At 43.9% G+C, this 26,288-nt stretch overlaps 1 protein-coding gene across 3 annotated transcripts; it reads left to right on the forward strand.

The window, feature by feature from the left end:
* Positions 1–723: 723 nt before the first annotated feature.
* Positions 724–24,832, forward strand: kif1ab (kinesin family member 1Ab). Of its 3 annotated transcripts, XM_070973325.1 has the most exons (49): positions 730–1,094; positions 2,257–2,433; positions 4,689–4,762; positions 4,957–5,136; positions 5,255–5,323; positions 5,617–5,795; positions 5,911–6,022; positions 6,373–6,450; positions 6,625–6,690; positions 6,786–6,803; positions 6,913–6,991; positions 7,085–7,163; positions 7,507–7,649; positions 7,837–7,875; positions 8,912–9,111; positions 9,248–9,327; positions 10,264–10,339; positions 10,425–10,504; positions 10,593–10,699; positions 10,826–10,909; positions 11,113–11,293; positions 11,496–11,568; positions 11,667–11,757; positions 11,854–12,002; positions 12,216–12,394; positions 12,574–12,711; positions 12,836–12,954; positions 13,080–13,165; positions 13,264–13,399; positions 13,790–13,973; positions 14,113–14,203; positions 14,321–14,439; positions 14,547–14,602; positions 14,798–14,906; positions 15,061–15,127; positions 15,349–15,433; positions 15,526–15,631; positions 15,936–15,959; positions 16,109–16,223; positions 16,388–16,521; positions 16,636–16,697; positions 16,794–16,939; positions 17,420–17,608; positions 17,728–17,799; positions 18,495–18,604; positions 20,028–20,147; positions 20,312–20,504; positions 20,613–20,731; positions 21,319–24,832. In XM_070973325.1, exons 2-49 carry the CDS (start codon positions 2,328–2,330, stop codon positions 21,374–21,376), a joined length of 5,160 nt encoding a protein of 1,719 aa, XP_070829426.1. In that variant the 5' UTR covers positions 730–1,094; positions 2,257–2,327; the 3' UTR covers positions 21,377–24,832. The 3 variants fall into 3 exon arrangements, with proteins under 3 accessions (XP_070829424.1, XP_070829426.1, XP_070829425.1); XM_070973323.1 differs by lacking the exon at positions 7,837–7,875 and having other exon boundaries at positions 724–1,094; XM_070973324.1 differs by lacking the exon at positions 7,837–7,875 and having other exon boundaries at positions 17,728–17,772.
* Positions 24,833–26,288: the final 1,456 nt, after the last annotated feature.

The following is a 26,288-nucleotide window of genomic DNA, read 5'->3' on the forward strand; positions in this document are numbered from 1 at the left end:
GCTTTTATAAACAGGAATACAATGCTGGATTATGATGACACTTTATTTGCCAGCAGTCTGTTCCCATGTAGACATCCACATTCGTGGGATGAACTCTGAAAGTGCATCTTTATTTTCTAATGTTATCACAGCGCTACTGTGCTGCAGTGAAGCAGAGCCAGTTAATACCATGTGTCATTAAATCCTGATAGTCTGAGTGAGAACAACTGAAGTTTATCTGGCTCACAGCTCTGGACAAAACAATCTTAAGGTCCGCTTACTCTTTTGTTCCAGCGCTTTCAATTGTGTCACACTTGGAAGATGAAAATTCAAATTTTAAGTCCTAAAAGTGCCCATAATAAAACAGAAAACTTGGACAGCCACAGTCAGCTGAGCAGCTGTGGCTAAAAACCTGCTTTTTCTGGGGTGAACAGTGAAGTAGCCTCGCAGCTCATTCGTTGTTTGACAAAAATCTCTCTGCAGTTTGCAGCTGATGTGTCTGTTTTGAGTCTGGGGTCATTTCCCCACTCTCCTCTTGTCATTTCGAGTCTCCCTCTGAACATCTATCCCCCTGCTTCCACCCATTTTCGTCTCCCTTAAGCCTGTTATGTCCATCCCGGGGCCTCTCCCTCCCTCCCTCTGATGTGACTGTGCTGCATCGCTCTGCCTCATGGCTGCTGATGATGCTGATGCTGATGTCATCACCGCCTCCCAGCATCCCTGGCACAGCAGCACCGCCATTTTCCCCTCAGTTCAGACCGACTGACGGACGGACAGACAAACGGCAGGCCGCTGGAGCATCCCGCACCCATCCTCCTGTTTATCCACCCGGCCCTCGCTCCTCCCTCCTCCAGTCTCCCACTCTCGTTAGTCTGTGACGCACCGCTGCTGAAGCTGAGGCTGAATCCCTCGCTCTCCCTCTCCCCCGGCGGATTCTCCATGTATGGATGCGCCAAGGAACGAGATGCTGTAGGCTGACCGACGAGAGAGAAGGGCCAAAAAAAAAAAAATAACAGAGCTGAGGAGATTCAAGAAGGAGGCACCGGAGCATCCTGGCGCTGTTGTGAATGGGCAGAGGATTCACCCTCTGCGGTCGTCGAGTCTGAGTCGCTGAGGTAAGACAAGGCTCCTGTGAGATGTTTTTCACGGCAGCGTCGCTTCTGATGGGTGTCACGCCTGGGTGAGGACAGTAGGTGTGTGCGTGTCGGTGCTTTCGAGGCCTTTTGGGCATCTGAGGCGATAAACGAGGACGCTGCGTCAGGATGTTTTGATTCCGTCGCTGTCAACAATTGTCTTTTAAAGAAATCGAAAAATACTCAAATCCACCTTTAAAAATGGCACCCCGAGTGAATCGGCTAGAAACATGAGCTGGTGGAAGCTGTTAATGTCATTTCAGCTCTTAAAATGTGCGCTGACCTCCTTTCTGACGCAGTGTTGGACGATTTGGAGTCTGTGTCGTTTATGTTTACGCGGCCTGTTTTTGAGGTGCGGCAGGCAGAGCAAGATGGAGGAGACAATATTTACATGGCTCAGAAATATTCGCTGTCTTTGCCGCAAATGTCTTCTCACGTATCCTGAGACGGCGTGCCACAGAAATGGCTCGTTATAAAGACGCTCAGGAGGAGTTGTGTTGTTCATCGATTGAGGTTGAGGAGACGGGCGTGCGCCGCGCTGTCTTGAAGCAAATAAAGCGTGAAAATCACCCTAAATAATCTGATCGTCAACAGGGAAAACAGATGAAAGCCGCATTTGAGGGTTTTAATGAAAAACAGCAGAAGTCAGAAGCAAATTGTTGGTGAGGATGCTCTGAAAAGCTCATTCCATGCGGTTATGAATGCTCTTTTCTCTGGTGAGTCTCAGTGAGGGGATACAGTTTCATCACATCACCTTCAGCCGGCGATGGATGAGACCAGAGGATGATGCCGAGAGAATAAGCAGCCATTTTATTGTACAAAAGCAGGGATGCTGATAATCTTCCTGCCAAATAATGACCCAGCCATTTAGTCAGCGTGTTTAAGGAGCTGTGTGCGCACAGCTGAAGCCAAACTGACTGATTCAGGGCCTGAAAATGGAGAATGTGTCATAGTCTTTGCTGTGAAGGGAGGCTACAAGGCCCTGTCCTCAATATTTAATTATGATAACAACAATAGACAGCAGATGGTTGATTTAAATGATCTAAAATCAACACAAAGGCCGTTTCTATCCGACAGGTTGGCCCGTGTCCCGCAGTCCCTGCTTGCACTGGCATTAAATCCCTCTCTTCGTTCACCTGTGCAGGTTCCCAGTGTGTGTCCGTGTCGCCACACAGATCTTCAGCTCTTCTGCTCACTGACAAACCAACCTGCGACATGGCGGGGGCTTCGGTGAAGGTGGCGGTGAGGGTCCGACCCTTCAACTCCAGAGAGATGAGCAAGGAGAGCAAGTGCATCATTCAGATGTCAGGAAACACCACAAGTGAGTAAATCCAGTCATTTTTTCAAAGCGTACTTGGAGTTGAGCTGCAGAACTATACGAGGCGGTGTGGCCATAAAAGTTAACTGATGGATAAAGCCACCAGTGTTTTTTTTTTTAAAGCACCCCCTCCACTCGAATTCAGTTGCATGTTTGAGCTTCACTCTGCAGAATCATGTCTGCGCAGAGTTTGACACTTAAAAACTGTTTTCACACCAGAAACTGAGAATGGACTTCACTTCACGTGCCCAGCATTCAAACGTTTATAATGTTTCCGTATTTATAGATTTTGTTTTTTTATCAATGAGGGAGAAGGAGTGGATTTGATTCAAGACTTTCTAAGTCATTGAACGTTTTCTGTGGTAAAGCTTTGTCAAGCTTAAATAATTATTCAAAGGAAATTCAAAGGGCTGCAAGGCACACATAAGCACCAGGTTTGGATTGTCTGTTTTTTATGGGAACAAGAACTTAATAAAAGTATATTTGGATGAATGCATCAGGAAATATAATATCATGTACATGCAGTACACTATGCATACAGTGTGTAATCTGAAAAATACTGCAGTGATGTGTTCCTTCCTTTTTTTTAGAAATATTATAGTAACTTTTCCTTTGATTTGCATTGACAGAGAGCTGACAAAGAAATCCTGCACAGTTGATTATCCTTTGCCCACGTGTTGTAAATAGGCCACTGGGAACAGGCTGCATCTGTCTGTCTCAAACCAACAGTAAATAGATCTTAAATAGATCTCAAACTGATCAGTATTGACAAATTCTTGAAAGGCTCTTAGATAATTTTCCAGGTGCTGACCTGTATCACAACACGTTCATATGAATAATTAAGACAGTCTGATATGGCAGTTCTAAGGTCAAGTATGCTTTAAAGTCTGACTCATGGCTTTAGAGTGTGAAACCCAGAAACGCAGCGACAGTCACTCGGATTTGATTTTATTCCTGTGACCTACATGCAGCCAAGTTTAGCATTTCACCTCAAGTTATTTGTTTTGTGAGCAGCTTTGCCCTCCAGTAACAAGAGAGTGGGCAGGGAGGCATCCTGGCAGCTAGAGGAGGAGACAAAAGCTTCAGTCAGGCCTGAAGCCTGTCTGTGTGTGTCTGTGTGTGTGTGTGTGTGTGTGTGTGTGGGATGTAGTGACCGCTGCAGCGCTCCTCTCTCATCATACGAGCTGCGGGAACCAAAAAGACCTCCTTGTTCTGGTTGAGCCCAGACGCGGTCAGCTGATGCGAGTGTGTGTGTGAAAGAGAGAGAGGCGGTATGTCAGCCTGTTGTGCCTGTCTGTGTTTTTAATGACCTCGTTAGAGCCAAACTTGCACTTTTTCAACTCATTATCTTCTCCAGCTCTGAATGTGAGTGCTCACATTTTCCAACAGTTATCTTTTTGTATTGTTCTGCTGATATTGTCATCACACTGCTCCCCATGACCAGCTAAAGAATAAGCTGGTGTAGGTAATGGACGGATGCTCGTACTGTGTTGTTTGTGCCTGTCGCTGCCGCTGCTGCTGCTGTACTGAAGTTGTCCACAGGGGGCGATGTAGTGGATTTACAGCCAGGAGAGCATCTGCTCCTGCTCAGCTCTGGTTTCATTTTCTACCTGCGCTATACCCCTCCCCTCATAAAAAAGAATGAGTGGTGCATTTAAAGCAGCTACTTTTTGATCGCAGGATAGTTTCCCTGGTGAAATTATTTCAAAGCGTGGCCCACATCTCTCTGTTAATAAGGTTTTGACACTTGACATGCTTGTAAATTTGCTTTAATCCTGGTACCAATAATTCAAAATCATAATGTAGAGGATGGTACTGCATTACAATGGTTATCAATGGCATTGCAGCACTGATTATATATATATATAAATATTGAACCAGGGACGTTGTGATCACAGTATAGCCAGATTATATGCATTTTAACCACTAATCCACCAGAGCGGTCCCTCTGTTTGGTGGATAAATTCAATTATTTCCTTAAGAACTGGCAGTAAAGTTTTTCTTCTTTGACCACATGCAGTCACTGATCGCTCAGTGATTTCTGCTTCTTTTCACACAACAATCACACAGAAAACAGGGCGTGCAAAACATTTAAAACAATTACAGGCGGTTCAAATGAGAATGTAAATCCCGTCACAGTTTGCTCCCTGCAGCTTCTGTAAAACTGACAGTAAATAGACTGAAATGAAAGAATATGCAGATTGTTAGAGTGACTCAGTTTCTGATGCCTCTGGCTGATCTGTTTTGCTCTGTTTTAGCGATCCTGAACCCCAAACAACCGAAAGAAAACAAGAGTTTCAACTTTGACTATTCTTACTGGTCACACACCACGGTGAGTTTCACAGCATCACTAATCAGGCAAGAAAATGAATGATTTGCTTATAATTGCTAAAAAATGTTAGTATTTAACTTCGTGGTGGGAGAAACGTGTTTGCCTTTAACAGTTTTTGATGTCTCATTCATGCTGTGAAATATGCTGACTTGCCTTCTCTCTCGCCTTTTCCCCTTTATCCTCTCTGTCTGCAGCCTGAGGACATCAACTATGCGTCTCAGATGCAAGTCTACAAGGACATCGGAGAGGAAATGCTGCTTCATGCCTTTGAAGGCTACAATGTGTGCATTTTTGCATACGGCCAGACAGGAGCAGGCAAAAGCTACACCATGATGGGACGACAGGAGAAGGACCAGCAAGGAATCATACCTCTGGTAATCCAGCGAACATCTCTGACCTTTAATTACAATCCAACAGAAGGTAAATATTCCTACCGACAAAGCAAATCAGTGACCACAACAGTGACAATGTGTTTGTTTTTTTTGTTTTTAGCTGTGTGAGGACCTTTTCACCAAGATCAATGACAGCAATAATGACAACAGCATGTCTTACTCAGTGGAGGTGAGTGATGTCAAACTCAATGTTACATGTATGCTGTTTTTTCACATTTGGGGGCTTTCTATGTCTATGCAGCCCTGAGCATTTAGTATGAGTATCAGCTGGCATGAATGAGTATTTGAAATAAATAAATATTTCAGAGGGGCAGCTGGTGTTGTGTTATTGTATCACATAGTCGGAAGCTAATTTGTTTGATTTATAATCTTTTATTGCCCCGGGAGCCACCAAGTAGTAATGATAACGACTTAACTCATAAAAAGCATTTTACAACATAACCAGCTCTTTGCCTCTTGCAGGTGAGCTACATGGAGATCTACTGCGAGCGCGTGCGCGACCTGCTGAATCCCAAGAACAAAGGCAACCTGCGCGTCAGGGAGCACCCTCTGATGGGACCCTACGTCGAAGATCTGTCCAAGCTGGCCGTCACTTCATACAACGACATCCAGGACCTGATGGACTCCGGAAACAAGGCCAGGTAACAGCAGGACTGAATGGACTCCTTAGAGTACGGCGTGTGATGACCGATGGAAAAGACGAGCGTGCGAGGCAGTGATGTGCACCTGATGCAGCGTTTTTCCTTTTTTTTTCAGGACCGTGGCTGCGACTAACATGAACGAGACCAGCAGCCGCTCCCACGCCGTCTTCAACATCATCTTCACGCAGAAGAAACACGACATGGAGACGGACAACACGTCAGAAAAGGTGCTGACAACAAGCTCAGTTTGCGGTCCTGCCTCAGAAATCAACTCTGTATGACTGAAAGATGTTTTTCTCTCAGACAAACAAATCAATAAGAGGAATAGTTTTCTTACTCAGAACCTTGTTTCACCACAGCTGCCTTCAAAGATCAATAGTTTTATTACCTTTTATGACCTGAGCGGAGGCCATCTCTGCCGTTGTTATCTGATGAGTGTGTTGTTGTATTGATTGATAACCACATATATGACGCTTTACTGCCAGCTCTCCCGGTGCAGTTTCAGGTGAAATATGTTCACCGTGGTCGATGCTTCATCTTCTTCGTCTTATTTTGAGAATATTTTGTATCATCATAGGTCAGCAAGATCAGTCTAGTGGACTTGGCTGGCAGCGAGAGAGCCGACTCAACCGGAGCTAAAGGAACCAGACTGAAGGTGAGAGGAAGCTGCTGAGTTAAGGCAGTTTTTGTGGTGTTTCTGCACACACGCAGGAGATAGAAAAATGTTGAATAAAGACAGTTTGAAAGCAAAAAATCAAGTGTAAAATGCACTCATGAATAGATGGATAAATACTTTGTAAGACTGACTTTTACTTCCTTGTATTTGCAGGAAGGAGCAAACATCAACAAATCTTTAACTACACTGGGGAAAGTTATTTCCGCTCTTGCTGAAGTGGTATGTTATATTTCCACTCGTCATCAAAAATAAACTGTGACAAATTCTGATTTTATGTTGTTCAAAATAACAAACGTCGGCATTTCTCCCACCAGGACTCAGCACCGAACAAGGTCAGTGATGCCAAACACCGTAAAGTTTGAAACAGCAAATAGAATATGTTGTTAAAATATTATTCCGACGTGCTGCTTGGAGATGAAATCGTGTTTATTTTGTGCACAGAACAAGAAAAAGAAGAAGGTGGAGAGTTTCATCCCCTACAGAGATTCAGTTCTGACCTGGCTTCTGAGGGAGAACTTGGGTATGCACGCATTATGATGAACCTTTGCTTTCACCACAGTAAATTTATTCTCTGCCTCATTTTCCAAACTGTTTCACTTTCTTTGTCTTTTAGGAGGAAACTCTCGTACAGCCATGGTGGCCGCCCTCAGCCCTGCTGATATTAACTACGATGAGACCCTCAGCACTCTCCGGTGAGGAAAATATCACTGAGGGCTCCTTTTAAAGATCATATTTTTTCTCTTGGATTAGCATTCTGAGGATAATGTCATACTTACACCACAGGTTCAACCTGTAGAATAGAGGCACTGGTTAGATTTGGAGCATTTTGCTGCGTACATGTGCATACAACTGAGGAAAATGGACTTTGTGTAGCCCAACAGTGATGCAGTATTTGTGGTTTGCTTGAAGAAATGCCTGCAGCATAAGTTGTGGGTGTTATTCTTAGGCTAACTTTCAGCAGCGTCCTTCTCAGGACTGAGGATTCATCCTCAGCTTATAATGGCTTCTTGAACTCGATGACCTCCTTCCCTCCAGGTACGCTGATCGTGCTAAGCAGATCCGCTGTAACGCTGTGATCAACGAGGACCCCAACAACCGTCTGGTGCGCGAGCTGAAGGAGGAGGTGGCTCGCCTCAAAGACCTGCTGTATGCACAGGGCCTGGGAGACATCATAGAGAGTGAGTGTCGCACAGGGGAGCACCGCTCGCACTGTGGAAAATGCACATGTGTCGGCCTGCACACACAAACCTGACTGTAGACTGTGCAGATTCTTTTCTGACTGTACATTTAAAACAGAGGATGGCAGTTTAAGTTGGAGTGTGGGTGTCTCTCACACTCATTCTCTTCTCTCCTCTGTCTTATCAGCGTATCGCTGCACCGGCCCCGTCATCACTGGTTTGAAATGTGTGTATAACTCTAGCAAGCCTGCGCTTTGCACCTTAACAAATGAATCCCGAGCCAGCCGCCCCCCTCTTCCTGACCACACCAGAGACCGAACTAACCATCCCCAAGAGACTGTATGTGAAGTCAGACAAGATATACATTCAGTCAAAGATAATTAAATCCCACATGATTATTTAGAGCAACACAAAGGTTAAACCTTGTTGCTGTACAGTCTTAAGTTCCTCTTTTCCCAGGAATTCTGCAAAATGGCCTCCTTTTTTCTTTCCATTAGTTCTGCTTTCCATGGTAAGATTTGTTTGTCTCTCTTGTTTGATCTGGGCAGCCCAGCCTCTTAATACTTCCATCCTCATAACACAGTTTTAAATTGGCAGGGGTTTTCTTCCTCTGAAGCAGACAGTCATAGCCAGCTTTGGCAAAAATATGCTGTTTTAACAAGATCAGTGATCATGGAAGAAAGGACTGACTGGGAGGACGCCATTTTAGATTGCTGAGGAACATCCTGGGTCTCTGTGTGTGGAGCTAATTGAAGCTGTGAGTCAGGTTCGTAGAGGCCTGCATCGCTACCAAAGGCTGTGCTGAACAGCTGGAAGACATTAGGACAATGCAACACATGAAAAAAAGAAAAAAACGTCAGGCTGTATTTGGTCTTCATGCATTGTAGTGACGTATATCTTTTTGGTTTTCTTTCTCATAACATTCTCATGCTTGTGAGCTTGTCGAGTGTGTCCACGTGTAGTTCAGTGTCAGAGAGGAATTTGGCATTTTGTGCTCTGGCAGTTTGAGTTGCTCTTTTCTCTCCGTCTGCGATGGCTTTGGTAAGCAAATGACCTCTGCTTCTTTGATCCATTATTTGAGCTTTGTCTTCTTTTTTTGTGCTCCTCCCTGTTATTCCCCCGTTTTTTTCCCTTTCTATCTGTTTCTCCGCGTGTACCTCTCAAACCCCGATGTCTCTCCTTAATTACCCGGCGTCTGCGCCTACCTTCCGTCCGTCTGTCCTTCCTTGCTCACTTCCATGCAACGCCTCTCTCTCTGGCAGACCTGTGCGATTACAAGAACTTTGTGAATAATCGCCAGGCTGTCAATCAAAGGGGTGATCTCTCCACAGTGTCCAATGCCATGACAGGAATGAGTCCCTCCCCCTCGCTCTCGGCCCTGTCCAGTCGCGCCGGGTCCATCAGCAACCTCCACGACCGCATCTTCAGCCCGGCCAGTGAGGAGGCCATCGAGAGGCTCAAGGTAGGAGGGATGAGGGTGAAACTGTTAGAGAGGTTAGAGATAGATGTGCTTGTGGGCAGAAATAAAGTGGGTAATGTAAGGAAAAGTAATTGAGTGCATAGAATTTTTAGATATTTTTTTGTGATTTTGTCAAAAGGAAACAGAGAAAATCATCGCAGAGCTCAACGAGACATGGGAGGAGAAGCTGCGACGCACTGAGGCCATACGCATGGACAGGTTCGTCCACGCACGACTCATGGCTTCACAGCATTCAATCAGATTATTCTGATTTAAGAAATTTTCAGCTTATTTCACCTTTTAACACCCACCTGCCTCTGGGGCGGTCCACCTAAATGAAAACAAATGGACTATTTTTGATGGTTTGACCCTGATCAGGCCTGTCAAACTATTCCACAAAGGGCCGAGTGGCTGAGGGTTTTCTTTCCAGTCAAGCAGCAGCGCACCAGACTTGACTCATTTCATCAGCTGATCTCAGTCTTCAGACAGCTGATTGGTCAGACTGCATCCTCTTGATTGGTTGGAGGAAAAACCTGCAGCCACACGGCCCTTTGTGGAATAGTTCGGACATGCCTGCTTTACCCTACGTTTACACGTAGCAGGGTATTTTGGAAAACGGATATTTTGGCCCCTCCGTTTTCAAAAATAACATCATGCACACAACATCATTTTTAAAAATGTTGCCGTTTATATGAACCCGGATAAATCCGCTGTCGAGCGCATCAAAACTATGCCAAACCTATGGGCGCAAGTGTAAACATAGGTCGCTCACGTGACGTTAAGTATTCAGTCGGATGTTGTGACATTTCGGAACCTAAAATGGCGTTTAACCCTGTTTACACGCCGACAAATAACTGGCGTTTTCAGAAATCTCCCCTTTGGCCGGAGTTTTTAAAAATGATCGTTTTCCGTGAAAAAAACTCTGTTTGTGTGTAAACGAGAGGCCAAGTGTAAACGGGTGTATTAGATGAATTTGATCGAGTTTCAAAGGTTTTGTTAAGCTGCTGGATTTTTCTAGGGATGGAAATGTCGGGCTGTTTATCTGCAACTATTGGATGGATCGCCTTAAAATTTAGTGCAAACTCTCATGAAACTTTCCAACTTCAACCCTCTTGTTGTCATAAAGTGGTAAGCTCTGACTCTGTGTGATTGCAGAGAGGCCCTGCTGGCTGAGATGGGTGTTGCCATGAGAGAAGATGGAGGCACTGTAGGCGTCTTCTCCCCCAAAAAGGTGAGCTGCTTCGCTGTTGCACGCTAGTTTGATATATTTACAACATCTGTCCCAACTCACACAAACACCACGGTGGCCCTTTTAGACCCCTCATCTGGTGAACCTGAACGAAGACCCGCTGATGTCGGAGTGTCTGCTGTACTACATCAAAGATGGCATCACCAAGTAAGGTTCTTAAATCTAAGCTCTAATCTGGATATACCGTGCTGTTTCTGGGAATTTGTCTCCAGTGGATTCTCCTCTCTTCCCTCAGGGTCGGCCGTGAAAATGCCAAGACTCGCCAAGACATTGTTCTCAGCGGCCATTTTATCAAAGACGAACACTGCACCTTCAGCAGCACCACAGGCTCTCAGGGAGAAGGTAGCAGCTGCTCTCTGCCTGCCTTAAGAAAACATCATACAATGTGGTGATACATAAATATGTGTTTGAATGATGACATGTGTAAGATGCTTTGATATTGTAGTTACATGATCTTGTCTTGAACAGGATGTGTCATCCTGGAGCCATGTGAGGGAGCAGAGACGTATGTCAATGGGAAGAGAGTGACATCTCCTATTATTCTGCGGTCTGGTATGTGTGAAGCTTCTCATTATTTGGTTAAAAAAAGGTGTGAAACAAAGCTACTATAGAGTAATCAGAGAAATACATTGGGTGGAAGAGATGCAAAATCATGGGATAAAATATGAGCCTACATATCAGGTTGAATCTGTAATTAATGTACTTTTTTCACGCCAAAGTGTTTGAACTTTTATGCTTTCACGTGCGCTTTTTAGGGAATCGCATCATCATGGGAAAGAGCCACGTGTTTCGCTTCAATGACCCGGAGCAGGCTCGTATGGAGCGAGAGAGGACGCCGTGCGCTGAGACGCCGGTGGAGCCCGTCGACTGGGCCTTCGCTCAGAGGGAGCTGCTGGAGAAACAAGGCATCGACATGAAGCAGGAGATGGAGCAGAGGTGTGTGCAGAGGGCGTTAAGTTCATGTCTTAGTTACTATGGCCTTTAAAGAGCTAGTGTGTAAGATTTAGGGGAATCCATTTGTAGAAATGGAATATAATATTCATCAGTTTTCATTACTGTAGACTCACATTATTACATTATTACTCACTTATATTTAATTATCTGACTGTTTGAGCATATGGTGTTGAATCCCTTTCAGGCTTCAGGAGCTTGAAGACCAGTACCGCAAAGAAAGAGAAGAAGCCAGTAACCTGCTGGAACAGCAGCGGCTGGTGGGTGCACTTTGTACCCTCTGACACGGTAGTTTACCATTAAAAATACAAACTCAAACACAGTCATTTTGATCTTTGGATCTTATGTTTTCTTTCAGGACTATGAGAGTAAACTGGAAGCACTTCAGAAACAAGTGGACTCTCGTTACCTGGAGTCTCCCGAAGAAGAGGAAGAGCCTGAAGAAGAAGGTGATCCTGTTACTTTTAAACCGTCAAACAGTCGTCTCTGAATCGGGCTTTTATTGAATCAAAATGTACTCACATATCGTGTGTCTTTCCCTCCAGTGCCATGGACAGCGCGTGAGACGGAGCTCGCTCTGTGGGCTTTCAGAAAGTGGCGTTTCTACCAGTTCACGTCTCTCAGGGATCTGCTCTGGGGCAACGCCATCTTCCTCAAAGAGGCCAATGCTATCAGTGTGGAGCTGAAGAAAAAGGTGTTTGTTATTGTAGCACATCGTCCTTATTCAGCACCGTGAGATGTGATGTGTTCGTGTGTCACATGTCAGTATGTATGTTTGTATGTCTGTCAGTGGCCAGTGACAAAAGTGAGTTTAATTGGATTTGCATCAGTGTGAGTCTCTCGAAAACCACTATTTTGTCTTCCAGTGACTCAGTCCCTCATGCTTTATGTCTTGCGTCACCCACAGGTGCAGTTCCAGTTTGTCCTGTTGACAGACACTCTCTACTCTCCCCTTCCCCCCGATCTGCTGCCCCCCAGTGTGGCCAAAGAGAGGGAGAGACGACCTTTCCCCCGAACCATTGTAGCCGTTGAAGTGCAAGATCAAAAGAATGGAGCCACACATTACTGGACTCTGGAGAAGCTCAGGTGCAGTGAACACATGGCTTAAAGCTGATTTCATAGTCAAGAAGTATTTATTTACCTGTAAGATTATGGAAATTGTGGAGTTCATGTCCTGTGTAGTATATACAGTGCCTTTAATGAATCAGCTCACACACTTTAGGCCTTTAGTAAGTTTTTTATTATTTCTATACTGCCCCCTACAGGCAGAGGCTGGACCTGATGAGAGAAATGTACGACCGTGCTGCAGAGCTCCCCAGCAGTGCTGTGGAGGACTGCGACCACGCTCTGACCGGCGGCGACCCCTTCTACGACCGCTTCCCCTGGTTCCGTCTGGTCGGCAGGTCCGTCAACGACTAAACAGCAAAGGGGACGCGGTCCCCCTCCTCCTCCTGGAGGAGGAATTGAGTTAAATCCTGTTCTTTTATTGCACAATAGATGCTAAAGTCACATCCTTCTTCTCCTCAGGGCTTTTGTGTACCTGAGTAACCTGCTGTACCCTGTGCCCCTGGTACATCGCGTGGCCATCGTCAGCGAGAAAGGAGAAGTGAAAGGCTTCCTCAGGGTGGCTGTGCAGGCCATCTCAGGTACAAACTGTGGTTCGATATTAGTCTTATCATGACTTTGGAGCTGTTCTTTTCAGTTATTTTGTATGTATTAATGATTGTGACGCTGGATTAACAACAGTTCCTCTTGTTTTGTCTCACGTCAGCTGATGAAGAGGCCCCAGATTATGGCTCTGGTGTGAGGCAGTCAGGCACTGCCAAGATCTCCTTTGAAGACAAACAGTTTGAGAAGGTACGAGCGTTGAGACTGAAACAAGAGGGCTGATATTTGATTTTCTGCTCTTGCTCGAATGTTACAGTCCAACCTGATTGTTTACTGTCTTGCTCCAGTTCCAGACTGAGTCATGTCCCGGTGGTCTCTCCCACTCCAACACCTCCCAGGAGGAGCTGCGAATCGTGGAGGGAGAGGGACAGAACTCTGAGATTGGAATCTCCGCCGATGAGGTCAACAACAACACCTGTCCAGGTGAGCCGACGCCTGTGTAGCCCGGTAGTGTGCGGATCATGACACAGTGAAAAACCCTCTTCACGAATTTGAATGAGGAGGATGGAGGGGGATGAAATGCTGGACCTTGTGCTCACAAGTCATAAAGATTTAAGACAAAAGACAGACACAAGAACTCAATGCCAAATCTAGTTGTCAAATATTTATTTTTTGGAACAAAGTGTAAGTGTCCACTGATTATATATGCTATTTGTTGAAAAGCAAACAAAATCAGTGTCCTTCTTTGCAAGCAACATATTAATATATTTCAAAGTTGACCCAGCTTGCGTTAATGGTACATCAGTGCTGAAATAAATTCTTAAATCACGAGGATAATAATTATCTAACATACCATTCCTGTGTTCCATGTAGCCTCCATGGAGCCTCCCCACAGCCCAGTGAAGACTTCCAGTCTGGGTCTGGATCTCCCTCTGGACCTCTCCCCGGAGAAGGCTCTGTCCCACCTGAAGATCGGCAGCACCTTCACCTTCAGAGTCACCGTCCTACAGGCCTCCAGCATCTCAGCCGAGTACGCCGACATCTTCTGCCAGTTCAAGTGAGTTCAAGCACCAACGTCCTGTCAATAGTGCTCTCTGTCTAATGTTGACATCTAACGTTAACTCTAGATGCCTCTGGTTTCATCCTCGTCTTTGTCAGCAATCTCTCTCTTCACCTTTCACCTTCACCTTTTCCAGCTTCATCCACCGCCATGACGAAGCTTTCTCCACTGAGCCGCTGAAGAACACGGGCAGAGGGCCCCCGCTCGGCTTCTACCACGTTCAAAATGTAAAGCAGCACATTCAGACCCATTATTAACAAATATTACCACTGCTGCACTTGCCTTTCAAATTACTTTCTTATTCAAGAGTTATGTCTTTGAGCTGTGGTTCCTCTCTCTGTTAGATCACAGTGGAGGTGACAAAGTCCTTCGTGGAGTACATCAAGACTCAGCCCATCGTCTTCGAGGTGTTTGGTCACTATCAGAAGCAGCCCTTCCCTCCGCTCTGCAAAGACCTGATCAGGTCAGGAGGAAATCTGCCTTTAATTTCCACCAGCTGATGACTCACTGTGAGGTGATATTCTTAGCTGGAGAAAAAGCTCCCTCATGTTTGATTTCTTTGTCTTTTAGTCCACTGAGACCTTCCAGGAGGCAGTTCCCCAGAGTGATGCCTTTATCCAAACCAGGTTAGCAGTTGCGTTCAATGTGCCTGACAGATCATCAGTAGCTGTTATTCATTCATGATGTGTGGCATATTTTCTTGCATTTAAAAACCACAGAACCTGCTGTTTTCACCAAGAACCATTTTGTCTGCCAGATCAGCTCAATTTAGCCCACTCTGGTTTACTCTGTCGCACATTAATCCGTCCTCTTTCCTCCAGTGCCGGCCACAAAGCTCAGCACTCTGACTCGCTCCACCGCAGGACCCTGTCACGCCAAATACGACCTCATGGTCTTCTTTGAGATCTGCGAGCTGGAGGCTAATGGAGAGTGAGTGTGGTTTCACTCTGATGCCACAAAGAAAGCCGCGCAGTACAGTAGATCATAAATCACAAAGGAGACTTATTTTCTGTGTCTGCAGGGAATGTAAGGGTAAACATTTGAGTATTAACTTTTAATGTAATGATCGTTTCCCTGTTTATAGCTACATCCCAGCTGTTGTTGACCACAGAGGCGGAATGCCCTGCCACGGGACGTTCCTCTTACATCAGGTCTGTCCATGTTACGCAAAACTGCCATCATGTTTCCACATTGTTCTTATTTCTACACCATCATTTAAACATCTGGGAGAGTCAGAACTACAATACGTCAACCAAATTCAGCCAACTCAACCCTATCAGCTCTTTCACCCTCGCCCGGAGTATATTTTTGTCTTCAGTGGAGCTCCAGTAACAAACTGGTTTGCCTCCCATCTTCTCTCTTGACTCCACAGGGCATTCAGAGGAGGATCACAGTCACCATCGCTCATGAAACAGGGAATGATATTGAGTGGAAAGAGGTGAAGGAGCTGGTTATTGGTGAGTAATAAACATAATTCAAACACACCTTTTAGTGGGAAGAAATCTTCAAAAATACTGTTTTTGTCTCATCGTGACTTGTTGGACTTCAGGTCGTATTCGAAACACGCCAGAGGCCGATGAGACCATCATAGACCCAAACATCCTCTCCCTCAACATCCTGTCTTCTGGATACTTCTGGCCGAAACACAACGACAAGTATGTCTCTTAGCCTGATTTCTAATTTACTGATTTTAGTCTGTGTATTTACTCCTTGGTATTCAGCTACAGTTTCCTCTTTAATTCGTTGCTGGACCTGTGTCATATGGGCAGATCAGTTGTTTTTCTTTAGTAATTTTGTAACATTGCTTCTGTGTGCTTCTTATAGTCAAATATGATTTGCCTTCAATGCCTTTTTCAGTTTGCATGGGTCAGTATTGTTTGCAGAGTTCAAACTTTTAACGGCTGCAGTTAAAAGTTTCTAACTCGTGTCCTGTTTCTCTTTATTCTTTGTTCATGGCAGCGTCTCCTTGGGAGTTGATCATAGGTATAAACTGACAATCACTTTCATCTTTTCAGCATTTGTTTCCGATAACAAAATGTCCATTTGCTCTCAGGCTTTTCATCTGCTTGACTCTTTTCGTTCTTTAGAACTCACGCAGATAGATGATAACCTTTTTGTTTGTCGCGATGCAGAACTTTCTACCGATTTGAGGCAGCATGGGACAGCTCCATGCACAACTCTCTGCTTCTGAACAGAGTCACTCCCTATGGGGAGAAGATCTACATCACCCTCTCTGCTTATCTAGAGGTACTGGAGAGGACATCCTGTCTTTGATTTTACTTCATTTGTTCTTTGTGGAACTTCTACTAAAACATTCTGATGATGCTGAGACTCAATTCAGAGCAATTCAGCCACATTATAACCAGATACTTTGCAGGCTGATTTGTTGCTGTCTCATATAATTTAATTAGATGGAGAACTGCACTCAGCCGACAGTGATCACCAAAGATTTCTGCATGGTGTTTTATTCACGTGACGCAAAGCTTCCAGCCTCTCGCTCCATCAGAAACCTCTTCAGCACCGGATGCCTCCGGCCTTCTGAGAGGTACAGATTTATGGATTAAAACAGTCTGAGTCTTCCACTGATTCTGGACTATACAACCTCTTGATCCACAAAACGTATTGTTTTTTTTTAATTAAGTACTTGTCTCCTCCTCAGTAACCGTGTCACTGGAGTCTATGAAGTCACCCTCTGCCATGTGGCCGACAATGGAAGTCCAGGTGAGATTGAAATCGGAAAAAGTCTATAAAAATAAGACGAGCATGTCCTCCTCAACTGTGTTATGGCTTTGATAACATTTTATTCCACTTCTTCAGGCATGCAGCGTCGTCGCAGGCGCGTGCTGGACACCTCGGTGGCATACGTGCGAGGAGAGGAGAACCTGGCTGGGTGGAGGCCTCGCAGTGACAGCCTGATCCTGGACCACCAGTGGGAGCTGGAGAAACTCAGTTTACTGCAGGAGGTCAGTTTGCAGGCTGAAGAAGTTTATCAGAAAGGTGGCACCTGGAGAGGATGATTAGGGAAGTGTTTTCCACTGGAATAGGTGCAGTTCATTATATTTTGATTGACTCTGAGCCTTAGTTTCACTACAGGTGCCAGACTAGTCCCCAATTTGTTGCTCTCCTGTAAAAACCAGAATTTTCTCAACTCATGAAGGAACACTTAATCAGGTTAGCTCAAAATTTAAGATCAGCTAATTTGGAGATACAGGATTTTCACTAGACAGGGTTGAAACAATGATGAGCGACCTCTCCAATCTGCCCAACCTCTGTTCAAACCAAGTGTAAATGTATAATTAAGGGTGACTCTGCAGCTGCACAGCCTTGTGCATAACCTTCTGTACAACCTACTTGAGATGGCACCAGTCCCGGTAAAAACACCCTTTGAGCCTCTCCGGAGCGCAACCGTTGCAGTTAAATTTGTAACGGTTGGTGTTTTTTAGGTGGAGAAGACCAGGCACTACCTGCTGCTGAGGGAGAAGCTGGAGGCGACTCTGCAGGCGGGACAGGATGCGCTCTACAAGAGCAGCGACATCAGCGATTTTGCAAAGAGCCCCGTCCTCAGCCACAGTCCCAGCAGCAGCCCTGCCCCCGACAGCCCCAACCAGAGGCAGAGGGAGCTGGCTGCCAAGGTGACTGCCGTTCTCTGAGCCCATTTCTATCTCAGTTTAGCTCTTTTTTTTTTTTTGATCAGATGCAGATTTTTTTCAGCATCATCTTAAAAAAAATCTTTCCCTTTCCTCTTTTCCAGTGTCTGCGTCTGCTGATGCACACCTTCAACAGGGAGTACAGCCAGGTGAGCAGCAGTGCCAGTGAGAGCAAGGTGAGCCCCAGCCTAGGCCCTCTAACCCGGCCCATTAATCCTTCTGAACCTTTAGCCTTTACCGCAGAATATTTAAGCCCCACACGTCAGCCACTCTCTGCCATTGCAGTCATTCATTATTCTATCGTTCGTCCAGCACAGACTCCTTCAGGTCTTTTTAACATTTCTTTCTTCCTTCTCCATCTTATGTCTTATTAACCAGTCAGCAGACCTGGGTTCAGTATTATTCACAAATAATTCATGGACTTTCTTTGACCCAGCTGGATTAGATATGATATTGACTCATATCTGCTGCTTAACTCAAAACCCTCATATCCGTATTTCATACCTTAAAATAATTTAGCTTCCCCTTCCTCCTTTACTCATCCTCATCCCTCCCTGTCCCTCCTCTTCAGACTCTGCGAGGCTTCCACTAACCCAGTGTTACTCCTGCATGTCCTCTTTAACATGCTAATCAGCGAGGGGCTCTTAGATAATGAGGATTTGTGTTACAGTGGTACAGAAATGGTTCTACAGTGCATGGCCAGAAAATGACAAATTGTCTGATTGAGTTGTTCTCTGAATGCATGTCTGTGTTGTTTGTGCTTAATTGTTTGCCGGTATGTTTTGTCTGTGTCTGTATTTGTCCCTCTTGTCTTGTGTGTGTGCTTCTCCACGCGCGAATGTGTTTCTGTGTGTGATTGTGTGTGTTTTAGCTTTCTGAGATGTCTGCGTCGCTAATGAGAGACTCCTCCTCGTCTGGACTGAGCACGCTCACTCCATCCTCCACCTGCCCCTCACTGGTCGAGGGGCATTATGACATTAGGTATGTGTGCTGCTGCTCATCACTTTGGCTGAATCCCATTTCACCCCTTGGCCCTCCCCCTTAGCCCTACCCCTCCCTTTTGTGCGTTCACGTGGAGGGGTAGGGGTGTCCCAATTCCCATTATGACGGAGGGGTAGGGGGAAGTGGTAGGGCTATGTACCCCTCCAAACGGAGATTTTTACGAGGCACACTCCAAACGGAGGGGTACAACAGATTTCTCAGAATGCCTTGCAAGACCGGTATTTTCTCCATGAATGAAGTTTTAAAATGTACAAAAACCACTTTATTGTCTATTTTAACATTGTTTCAATGTGTAGTGGTCATTTTCCTCGTAAAAAAAACCCGAAAAAAATTGATAGTAGTCGAGGCTTCAGTTACGTGGTTACTGTTGCCAGGCTGAATGCCACTAGCGGTGCTCTGTGGGCAGCCCTGATGATAATCTGCAGTGATAACGTTATCAATAATAACTTCGGCAACCTCGCTGCTGGTATTCAGTTACATTGACAGCGTTGTGGGATACAACATGCAGGAATGTCATACACAAATCGAATGTGACGGTAGCATTAGCTTGTCGCATCTGCCTACGTAAGAGGCAGCGGCGACTACTGATGACGTACGCGATTGTCGAAGGGGTGTCCCAATTCGGAGGGGTTGACTTTCGGCCCTACCCCTTGGCACTCCGTTTCAAGGGGCAAGGGACAAGGGGTAGGGGTAGAAAAGAGAAATGGGATTCACTCTTAGTCAGTTTAATACACCGTATTGATGTCAGGTTATAGACTCTTGTGTAAGAAGTAGTCAAGTCATTTGCTTAAGTAAAAGTAGCAATAAAGCAATGTAAAAATACTCTATATGAAAAAGTCTTGCATGTTAAAAGTACAGAAAATATATTTAGCAAAATATTCCTGAACTATCAAAAGTGGAAGCACTCATTACGCAAATTATCTCCTTTTAGAGGGTCTTATTATTTTGTATAACAGGATTATTATGCTGATGCAGTAATATGTAAACAGTATTTTCACTTTGCAGCAGGTCAGTGTGGAGCCGAATGTGCTTTTCATGTTACTGGGTAGTTTAATCTGTTACAGTATATCATATTTTACGAGGTGGTTATGTTTTGTACGAAAATTCTTAATCTGTAACCAGTCACAGTAACCAGTAACTATGGCTGTCGGATTAATGCAGCAGAGTGAAACAGTATTTCCCTTTGGAATGTAGTCAGGCAGAAGTGTAAATTAGCATAAAATAAAAATTCTAAACTGACCTCGACTAAAGCACAAGTCAGTCACTCGTTAGGAAGAGACTGTCTCATGAAAAATTAAAAAGTCAAAGAGGAGGGTCAGATGAACAGGTGCACTGTAGGCACAGTGCTTTTCTAGTAGGTAAACCATTTTCCTTTTGTCACACTATTGTTTATGTTGTGTAGACACACTGAACCCAGTTCAGGAGCTTCCACACCAGATCTGGACCCGTACAGCCCAGTGGACAGAAAGAAAGCTCTCAGAGGATGCACCTTCGTTCCTGACATACAGGAGATTCGTGTCAGGTCCGACCACACACGCACAGTACATGATCCTGAGTCACTGCAGTTTAATCAACATTCAGTTTCTAAACTGTCTTCATGTTGGGAACAAGCATCATTTAAGAAAGCTTGGGGTCGAGCTGTTTTTTTTTTTGTCTTAACATCAGCTTGTCTTCCACTGTGTGCAGCCCCATTGTGTCAAAGAAAGGCTACCTGCACTTCCTGGAGCCCCACACCAGCGGCTGGGTGAAGCGTTACGTGGTGGTGCGCCGGCCCTACGTTTACCTGTACCGCAGCGAGAGGGACAGCGTGGAGAGAGCCGTCATCAACCTGTCGTCTGCGAAGGTGGAATACAGCGAAGACAAACAGACCTTACTGCGGGTATGAAACAGCTTTAGTTCAATAGTGGAACAGATCTTTAGTAACTAAATAAATAGTGACCCACTGATCCTGAATTCACCTTTTTTTTTCGTTATTTCCTGTCTCCAGACTCCCAACACGTTTGCTGTTTGCACTGAGCATCGTGGGATTCTGCTGCAGGCCACCAATGACAAAGAGATGCACGACTGGCTGTATGCTTTTAACCCTCTTTTAGCCGGCACCATCAGGTGAGTAGTGCGCTAAATCCACCTAAAGCATCTTGGACAGCTGTTAAAAAGAGATATTAGCAACACAGATGAGCCTGTTTATGTTTACACATTGTAAATATAACTGTATACGCTGTCGCACCTAGAGAGAAACCAAGATGCAACTGGAAATAATCCCAGATGTTCCTGGAAAAGATGATGTAATTTGGTGCTAATCAGCAGGAAATGAATGCAGACTTCCAATCTGATTGATTTTAGATGGCCTGGAGAGATGAAACTTTTGAGTAATTTAGAGAAAATGAGGAAAAAAATCTTCATTATAATGTAAGGATCTGGTGACCCTCACCATTTTTCTTCACTTCTTCCTTTGAGGCATCCCGACACTCAGGCTGTGAATCACTGACAGATAATATTTAGTGAAAGTAACATTTCTCCACAGACAAACATGCAATTCATGCACTAGGTAGACAAAAATAATGTAGTACATCTAAGTATATCTAAGAAGTATATTCAAATGAATCTGAATCAAGTTCTTGTCAGGAAACTTATCTGACAGATATTTCCTTGTTTCTTCAGTCTTACCTCCACTTTCTTTTATCTCTCCTCAGGTCAAAGCTCTCCCGGAGAAAGTCGGTCCAGTCGGCTCCATCTGCTCAGAGGATGTGAGAGGTCCACTGGCCCGGTGGAAAACAAACAAAACAATACAATCTAAAAGCTCCACTCACCATCCCGCTCTAATGAACATAGACCATATAAACATACTTACACATACAACCATTTAAATAACCCTCTGTATGACGACCATCCCAGTCCCAAACATCACTCGATCGCTCATCCCCAAACCCACCTTTATCTGTTTTTTGCCACCTCAAAACCCTGCATGGTGTGCTCCCCCTTGACCTTTAGAAGAGACGTAAGACAAACTAACCACCCTGTTAACCAGACCTGTTAATTAACATACCTGTGCTGGGCATTGGGACTAGTTTTGAATAGTTTTCATGTAGAAGTCTGTCATCTGTGAGGCTACCAGTTCCCTGTAGAAAGTTAGTATGTGGTCAGCCCCTCCTTCATTCATCATAACTGCAAATAAGTCCTCAGTTTTAAATCAGCCAGTCATGTATTTCTAAATAACGCCATCAGGTGAGGGGGAAATGAAAACATCAAAGGGGATGTTTCTCTGTGCAAGTGCAGGGCTGATAGCTCCACATGCATCCGTCATATACTGGACATTACCTCAGTTTGGATTGGCTTGGTGCTCTACAGCGTAGTGTGTCCGATTCACTGCAGAGGATTGAGATCGCGAACAGGTCAGCCGTTTTGACCCTGAAGTAGCATGAGGGATTTGTTAGGACTAAAGTGTAAGTTGTTGTTCCTTTTTTTAACTGGTTCCATGAGTTTGTTGGCTAGACGAAGGCAAAATCATCCATTATCAGGAGAGATAACTCACGTCCTTGTTCTCGATGTGTGCTTTTTTTTTAACACGACCCCTTGTGCGTAGAACCATAAAGGATAATCTTATTTATTGTTGCTATTGTAGCTTCTCTGCACTGTTATTTATTTGTGACAGGACCACTGACCAGTTTTGTTGCATGGCACTTTATCGTCTGTATTGAATTAATGTATGAGTTGTTTTAACCAAAGCATTGATTTCTTGTTTTAATGCTTCATGTCAGTGTCCACTTGTGTTATCAGACGTTTAAGATGGTCAAGGAATAGTTCAACATTTTGGGACGTGCCCTTATTCGTTTTCTTGCCAAGCGTTAGATGAGTAAATTGATACCAGTCTATATGGTACATATGAAGCTACAGCAAGCAGCCAGTTAGCTTAGCTTAGCCTGCAAAAGGAAAGAGAATAAGCGTATATCCCAAAATGTTGAAATATGTCTTTAAACTAATCAATTCTACCTAAACTGACCTAAGATGTTTTACATGATAATGCACCAGGAGGACAACTGTACTGTAGATGAGTAGTTATACTTAAATCAAATGAGCACTTATTCTGTCTGTTACGGCTCAGCCGAGTTGCTACATTAAATACTTTTACTATTGAAGTCTCATCTAGTAGCTAAGTGGGAAGTTGTGATTGACCATGGACCTGTAATCTGTTGAAGGCAGTTGCTTTGAGTGGGCAAGAGCGTTGTCCATGCACCAGATAGTGCCTCCCTCTCTTCACCTCTTTTTCTTCTCTCCCTCCTTCATCATTGTCTTAGACATAAAGTTAGTTACATGTGTCCGAGGTTAAGCTTTTATGTTGAGTACAATTAGATGCTATGGATCTTTTGTTTTATATTGACGATCTATGTTAATGTTTTGGAGAGTGAATATTATCAATGATGCTATTATAGTATGTTGGTATGGCCTGTAACAGTACAGTACAGCGTGTATCTCATTATCATTGACCGTAAATGGCCCCCCCCTTAGCTTTTGTACTGTGGCTGCTAGATATTTGACAGCCTGATGCTCGTGTCAGAAACCAGTACAGTATGAGTCGCGTTTTTATGACTTTCATGTCCAGGGATGTTTTCTAGTTGCTTCTACCTGCTGTCTGTTATTTTGCACTATACCAGGATGATCCAAGCGTTGGTTTTAAATCAGTATTATGAAAAAGTGTGACTTAAAAACATCATGCCTTTGCTAGAAAGAATGTGGATATTATTTTGAATTTGTGTTGTATTATGTGCATTTAAAGAGATATTATGCATATCCCTTTTCACTGTGGAGAAGAACAGCTTCTTCTTTGGTGAATCTCTATCAAAGACGTGGTCAGCCAGCCATTTTGTCTTTCTCATTTTCCTCCTTTCACCAGTTGTGATCAGTTTTTTGTCAAAGCTGACTCACAATCAGAAAGTATTTGGGACTCTGCACGCCGCAGGCCAACCAACCTGCTGAGCAATGCAGCCCAATGCTTTAAAAATCTGGACAAAATCTCCACATTACAAAAATGATTTTTCACTTTTCACTTCAGATTTGTTGCGATTTTTAAAAGGATATTCTGTCTGTCAGCAAAGAATTCAGAGGGAGTCCAGCATTTATTCCTGAATGTTGTGGGTCATCTTGGTATAATCAACTTTATTTGTTTTTGTAAAAAGTTAAAAGATATATTCTGTATGCTGTCTGTTGGAAGAGAAGACAAATGGAAAGTTTTATTTATAAAGTTTTAAAGGACGGATTATGTTCTTATAATATATTGCACTCATGCACAAACCATCTTTATTTACTATGATTTTGTAAGATGTTTGAAGAATGTATGGAAAAGATTGGTTTAAAAAATATTACAGCCCTGTCCTGAAGGGAGGAGAAGGTTGGATTTTGAAACTGTGCCATTTTTGCTTCAGCAATCAAAACACCAACAATGCTGCACCAAATTGCATTGATTTTTTTTTTTTTTTTTTTTGGAAACTGGCAGATGACTTGCAATGCTTCCAGCCCTAATAGATCAAGGGTATCATAATTAAAAAAAAAATTGTGAGACAGTCTTAGTGCACCGGCCAGTAATTGTTGAAAGGCAAATGAGTTGATTATTTTATATTTGGCCGCTTTTTACTGTCATAGCTCTGGATCGAAGCATGCTGGTCCACTTACCTTCTACTGTACTCTGTCCCTCTCTCCTGACTTACCGCTTGCTAATGAGAACAGCTTTCCCCCCCTGAAGTGCTGCTTGTAAAGTATTGTCATTCATGATCCTTGTAATGACTAATTGGAAACCTTCCTCTTGGCTCTGTCTTGTATATAAATGGAGATTTTCTGTGTTGGGTCTCATCACACAGATGATATTAACTCTCTCTTCCTCTCTATACCATGATGATTAAGAAGAACTGGCCTGCTGCTTCGTCAAGCGTCACGCCAGAGTGAAGAGTGCTGATCTGGGATCAGGTTTTGCACATTTCAGCTCAGTGTGGGTGGGGTGGTCATCGTGGACCGGGTAGATCATCCCAGATCTGCTCTCTTGCTCTGAGCTGCTTGACAGAAGCAGAAACAGGTCCAAGCCTGTGATGACGTCTTAATCTCAGTGCTCACGTTTATCTTTTGAGTGTTCTGGAGTTCTTTCTCATGTCTGTGGACACGTAACAAAAGTTGTCAAGAAAAAAACAAGGCAAATAAATAAATGAGTGTTGAAACTTATGAAGCATCTTTGTGTGATATGTTTTATTGTTGCATTTATTAGTTTTTGTCATTGCACACCACGTGCAGTTGGTTCTCATGTTATGGCACGTTGCACATGGACCTGTAGATGTTTGCATTGGGCTAAATATAAGTTTGCAGCAACGTTGTGCACAGTTTAAATCATCTTTTCGGACTGCTGTTTCATTATATTGTTCCAGTGACTAACCGGACTGCAGATATACCTTGACATCCAAGAAAAAATTCTGTATTACACAAATATGAAACAGATATAAATATAATTATATTCTTATTCTAGAAATATAATAAGAATACAAGTATAATACATACACATTTCTCAAAGATGAATAATACATGAATTATATCATATTCGTTTGACTGATCTGCACAATATGAAGAGTGGACTGACTTCTTCCATAGCAGAATTGTGACAGTGATGACTGTGATCAGACGATGAATTCCTAAATCCATCCCTTTCAGCAGGAATGGATGCACCTGCAGTAGCTCTGTACCCTCCTGATTTCCATCCTACCTTAAAGGAATGTATTGACGTTTTAGGAAATATGCTCATTTGCATTGTTGCCAAGAATTACAGTTGTAGCTGATGGTGTATCTGTCAGTATTAAGATGTGGCAAGCGGCTGTTAAGCCTAGCTTAGCATGAAGACTGGAAATAAGGACAGATTGTCTCTGTCAAAATGTAACAAAATCCACCTGCCAGCACCTCTAAAGCTCACAAACTAATGTGACATCTCTTTTGTTTAATCTTTGGAAAACCTAAGCTTTACTTCTTAATTTTTCTTCTTAAAATGTGTTCTGCTGGTTGTTACTTCACAAAGGTGTTTTCACTGCTCAGCTAACTAGCTAACAAAAGCTTCTATGTCTTCAGGTGTTAGGATCTGCTCACATGTCTTATTCTAGTGTTTTCCTTTCCCCTTTCCCTTCATATTATCATCTGTCTGTCTGTTCCCTTGTCTGTCTGAGTCTGGGCGTGGTCTCCTACAATCTCTGCTGGCTCCTGCCTAATCACCTGCGCACCTGCTGCGCATCAGGCTCATCAGACCAGCAGTATATAAGTCTGGATTTCTTCACCACTGGTTGCCTGATCCCTTCCATGTCAAATACTGTTTTCTCTGACCTTTACTTTATTCATATTTTTTAAAGTGACTAAAGGTTGTTCTAGTCATGCTGTGGATATGTCCAGTGAGAACAGAATCTAGACTTAAAGATCTGCTTGGAACATATTTTAAAGTTCTAGAACTAAACTTCTAAATGTGTAATTTTGATAAAGACATATTTTGGAGTTAAATCAATCCCAGGACATAAACTTTGAAACATGTCTGGAGTTGGTGTGACTACTTGCGTAAACTGTTCTGCCCAATCTCATCTGGTTTGACATGTAAACATAGAGAAAAAAACAACAAACATGACCCCAACAAGACAGTGGTCTTGCTGAC

This window comes from Chaetodon trifascialis, chromosome 11 (assembly GCF_039877785.1).
Source record: "Chaetodon trifascialis isolate fChaTrf1 chromosome 11, fChaTrf1.hap1, whole genome shotgun sequence".
Lineage (NCBI taxonomy): Eukaryota > Metazoa > Chordata > Actinopteri > Chaetodontiformes > Chaetodontidae > Chaetodon > Chaetodon trifascialis.